This window comes from Habropoda laboriosa, unplaced genomic scaffold (genome assembly GCF_001263275.1).
Source record: "Habropoda laboriosa isolate 0110345459 unplaced genomic scaffold, ASM126327v1 scaffold409, whole genome shotgun sequence".
In the NCBI taxonomy this organism is placed as follows: domain Eukaryota; kingdom Metazoa; phylum Arthropoda; class Insecta; order Hymenoptera; family Apidae; genus Habropoda; species Habropoda laboriosa.
This window is the reverse complement of record NW_017100630.1, coordinates 80,879-85,965: the sequence shown is the minus strand read 5'-3', so window position 1 is coordinate 85,965 and position 5,087 is coordinate 80,879. Positions and strand designations below refer to the sequence as shown.

The 5,087-nt window shown below is 26.4% G+C and overlaps 1 protein-coding gene across 2 annotated transcripts in view; it reads left to right on the top strand.

Moving 5' to 3' along the window:
- LOC108576790 (ubiquitin-conjugating enzyme E2-24 kDa) overlaps positions 1-2,534 on the top strand; it is a 3,769-nt gene extending 1,235 nt beyond the window's left edge. For both annotated transcript variants that reach the window (XM_017939851.1, XM_017939850.1), the window contains exons 3-7: positions 110-244; positions 325-375; positions 562-694; positions 1,494-1,641; positions 2,378-2,534. In XM_017939851.1, coding sequence (XP_017795340.1) covers positions 114-244; positions 325-375; positions 562-694; positions 1,494-1,641; positions 2,378-2,475 — 561 coding nt within the window. In that variant the 5' untranslated portion in view covers positions 110-113 and the 3' untranslated portion in view covers positions 2,476-2,534. The remainder of the gene's footprint in view (positions 1-109; positions 245-324; positions 376-561; positions 695-1,493; positions 1,642-2,377) is intronic.
- Positions 2,535-5,087: the final 2,553 nt, after the last annotated feature.

The following is a 5,087-nucleotide window of genomic DNA, read 5'->3' as shown; positions in this document are numbered from 1 at the left end:
AAATATAGATAAATATAATATTTAAATTTAACTTTTTAAGAATAAGTAGTATCTTCTTGTTTGTATTTTTAAGATAAATGTTTTTTATAGTATAATTACATTATTTCAGAACCATGTCATCAGGCGCAGGTTCCAGTGGAACTGGCCGGGGGCGTGGTTCATCACTGGCAGACAATAAGCCAGAGAGCAAGGAAGCGAAGCCAAATCCAAAGATGTCTAAAGCTTTAGGAACATCCGCCAAAAGGTAGCACATCCATCATCCAAAATTAAAAAGATTCTGCCATGGACACTTAACAAGAGCTTAAACTAATCTTCTTGTCGCAGGATACAAAAAGAATTGGCAGAAATCACATTAGACCCACCACCAAATTGCAGGTTTAGTCCTTTTTCTTCTTTTTCATTTTAATATTTATTTCTTATTTTCAAAAACAATGGTTATGCTTTTAGTTTCTATTTGTAATATAAAATGTTGTTTCAATTAATGGTATAATTATTAATTTTCACCTAAAATCCATTTTAAACTATTAGTTAACTTATATAATTCTATTATTTATCTTATAGTGCAGGACCTAAAGGAGATAATTTATATGAATGGGTATCAACAATACTTGGACCTCCTGGTTCAGTTTATGAAGGAGGAGTATTTTTCTTAGATATACATTTTTCTCCGGAATATCCTTTTAAACCTCCAAAGGTATGTAGTAATATAATTAAATACTATCAATTATCTCAGACTTTGTATTAGGATGTGTTATAGGATTGGAATATAATAGTAACATTTTACAAGAATACTTTTTAAAATGAAGTTACAATATAAAATTTGTAATAAATCGTTTTACCTTATATACACTGTATTACACAACTCTGCTACATGGGACATAATATAATGTTTACACCATATACTGTTTACACTATAGGATCTTAGCTAAAGTTTTTTGTTCTATATATATTATCTTTCCTATTTTCCTTTTTTTTTTTCTGTTTTGTTTATTTTGTAGCGGAATATTGCACAAACTATCATTAAAAATAATGAATTACAATTTTCATTACTTACGTTTATTAAACATGATTGGAAAATAATGAATATTATTGTGAATTTAAGTTTTAATAATTGCTTATTAATATATAATTTGCAATCATAATTTATCAAAAGTAAAAGGTGACAAAATTATAAACAAAAATCATAGAAACAAGAAAAATAGTCTAAATATTTAAAATATTTTATGTTCTTCAGTAATGAGTTTAACTTAAGAAGAGAATATAAGAATACCGCATGATATTTTTTTCCTTTTCTTTTTTATGCGATCGTATTTTAATTAAAAACTCCATGTGTAATTTCACAGTGACGTACTGCCTATTTTTCAGGACTCATTCCAATATGTGGTGCAAACAAAAAGTCCATTGTGGGTCACTGTTGATTCACAAGTGATATTGAAAAAGCACAAGGCATGAAATTATCAATAAATAATTAATCGTTAACATAACGTTTTTAGGTTACATTCCGAACGCGCATCTATCACTGTAACATCAATAGTCAGGGTGTAATTTGTTTGGATATATTAAAGGATAATTGGTCGCCTGCCCTTACTATTTCGAAGGTTTTATTGTCCATCTGTTCTCTTTTAACAGACTGCAATCCAGGTACAATAAAATCCATAACTATTATATTTGGTTCTAAACTAAATTGTTGCATTCTTTTTTCTTTATACACATTGTATACTTTCTAACTAATCACACGATTCGTATCATTATTTACAACATTGTATTATCTATATCTCAAGTTTGTAATTTTCTTATGAAAAATATCTGCAATTTTCTGTACAATAATTTATCTATTAACAATTTTTTTTTACTAAAGAATGAGGAGTCCAGTACATAGATGGGAAAATATTGTAAACAATAATAAAAATCATATAATTTACTAGAAAATACTTAACGTGCTTGTTAATCATAGCAAGAAGTATAATAAAAAACGAACGCAAAAATTTAGTTTATAACTTAATAATTAAATTGAATTGAGAACAAAAGGAACAAAATCAATCTATATATTTATATTAGGTCATCCGGTAAGTTCGTGTCGAATTGTATAATTTAGATTAATATTACCAAGGAACCTTTAAATTTTGATAGCAAAAGCGTAAGCGCCTTCTTATACTACAACTTTTTCTTTTTTTCTTTTAGTAAGATCATTATGTCGTCGTTATAATATTTCCTTGGATTTTCATTAAAATATTTTTCGCTTTTGGCACGAATTTAAGGGATGACCTAATATTAAGAATATTATTTTTAATTATAAAATAATGTTTAAATCTTTTTAAGTAAATAGATGCATTACATAAAATAGAAAATTTAATAAATTTGTTGTTACATATTTTAGCGGATCCTTTAGTTGGAAGTATAGCAACGCAGTATCTACAAAATAGAGAAGAGCACGATCGTATAGCACGGCTTTGGACTAAGCGTTATGCTACATGAATAACTTTCTGAAAAAAGCTATCCTCCTCGTTTCTTCAAACCGAAGAACGGCCACTTAAGGGAGCCCGTTTAACTATACTAAAATGTTGATTATTCGGATTGATTAATTATTTTTAATAAATTAATCAAAAGAATTACATTTTCTCCATTAATCGGACATTATTTCTTATACATTCAAATTTATTCTAATGTAGTGGTACTAATACTCTAAGTTATGTTTCATCTAAAATTATATATCATGTTTTTTTTTAATGATTTATTAATCTTCTTTAATGGCATGAAGAAAGAATAACGATAATTTATGTATAAACTAATGGAAAATTGTTAAAATTTATTTACCTAATAATCACTAAATTATTTACTGATGTTATTTTATTATTCAACTTTGAATATAAACAGATGAAAGAAAGAAAATTACCATATACTAATAATCCAGAACTTGAAAAAATGTTCGATTATTCGAAGAAATATTGTGAAAGAAACTTGATGAAGTGTTATATTTCTGTTTAAGTGTAAGCTATATTTACTAGTAAATGTAATTTGTGATTACAAATGATCGTTCGAATAATCACAATTTAGGCTCTCCGCACCTTCGAAAATTTATCGTATGTATATGTATATCTATCGAAGGTTTGCTTTAAATGAAAGACTCTTTAAGATCGTCGACACGGTCATTGTGATGTGCTTTTATATCGAGTATGTAAATGTGCCTAAGATGAATGAATGTGCGTGCATGTGCAACCTTAAGACTCTCTTTTTCATCCTGTAACTCTTGAGACAAAGTTTATATCTTGCAAAATGTATTCTTGTAGTCGCACTTGACTAACAATAATCATAAAAACATACATGTAGTGCAGACTTTTTTGTCTTAATTTTTTGTATTAGAAACATTAACTTTTGGACTATTAAACAAACCTTCGAAAAAGGAAGATCGTAAAGATTGCATTGTTTTATAATAAATTATAACTTATATTAATTCCTTAAGAACTTTTTAATAGCATCACATTTTTTAAACAATAAATTGTTGTCAAATAATATATTTAATATTAACAACTTACTACTGGCTAGTATCAACATATTCAGTCTAAGAAAGAACAATTTTTATAACATACAAATTCATTTTAAATTTCTCTGAAAATATTACAAGACAACTTATACTGCCGAACGTTTTCTTTGATAAAGATTATTGTATAATGTCTTCCAAAAATAGGAGTTTATTTGTCAGAATAAAAAACGAATTAGAAGTGTGAGTTCATATTCATAATTATACTAACGCATTCTTATTAATAATTTTTAAAATTTTTTGAATAGTTTAATATAAGAGTGAAAGGATGAAAATGAGGGCTTTTTATTCTTTTTTTTTTGCCTTCTGTTCGTTTTGTTCACCTCCTCGTTTTAAAAATTCGCGACGAAATAGTATTTAAAGTGGTACGTTCATCGACAGTACCAATAATATTGGTAGGTTAGGCAATATTATGAACAACACGAATAATCCAATTTGTAAGTAATTAGGCTGGTAGTTATCTTAAGGGGCCCTTTAAAATTTAGGATTCTTTACATAAGTTTTGATAAAAATACGAATTATGAAGCCGAGTTACGTAGAATTATCTGATTGAAATTAATTTAAATTTAAATGGTTGTAGTTAATTGAATATAGCACTTATTTAAATTTATAAAATCCAACTATAAAAATTCAAAATTCTTTAAAAAACTATATTTTAATCGGGCCCATGAAATTTAAATCATTGTAACTGTAAATAAACATAATTTTCTATATATTAACGGTAAACAAGTCATAATTCATAGTTTCCATCAAACTGTTACCGATTGTATTAACAAATTATTGAAACAATAATTTAAAACGATACCCCATAAAATTAGTTTTCTTCTTTTGATATGAGTTAATTAAAAAAACGACTTGAAAATAAATCAGTTATCCAAATTGTAAAATTTAAAAAAACTTTGTACCGATTATTATTAATTTTGGAAAAATGAATTGACCGAAAAAATGTTCAACTATTAATTTCACAGCATTCTATATTGCAAATGAAGTTAACAATGGTAGAAGTTTTAAAAATGAAAAATTTCTAAATAAATGAAAATCTACTGTTTTAATTAATTATTGTACAGATTTTGTCATATACAAATTTCATTTTATATTTGATTGAAATTACTGTCGTTGAGATTCTTGTACATATATTCTGAGATTCTCCATAAAATGAATCTACAGATCTTTTGGACCCCTGAAATTGTATATAGATCGCACGTAGTATTTGCTCTTTTGTAATTAAACGTTAAAAACAAGTAAAAACATTTTTAACGAAGAGTGTTTCATCACAGAAGTTATGTGAAGGAAATTGTTTAAACGATTCTTTGAATCAATTGGAAAAGCAAGGAGAAACAGTGTTTTAATAATTTCCAAATTATTCTAAATTTAAATAACTTCATAATTTTTCTGGAATAAGTAATCTGAAAGAATGTAAAAGATATATCAACAAACATTCGAAAAAAATGTTTTAAAAGAAATATTGCGACAAAAAAAATCGTTTAAGCGGATTCCTGTCCTATTCTTCCCCATAAATTTATTTCTATTTTTTTTTTTTTTTCAGCAA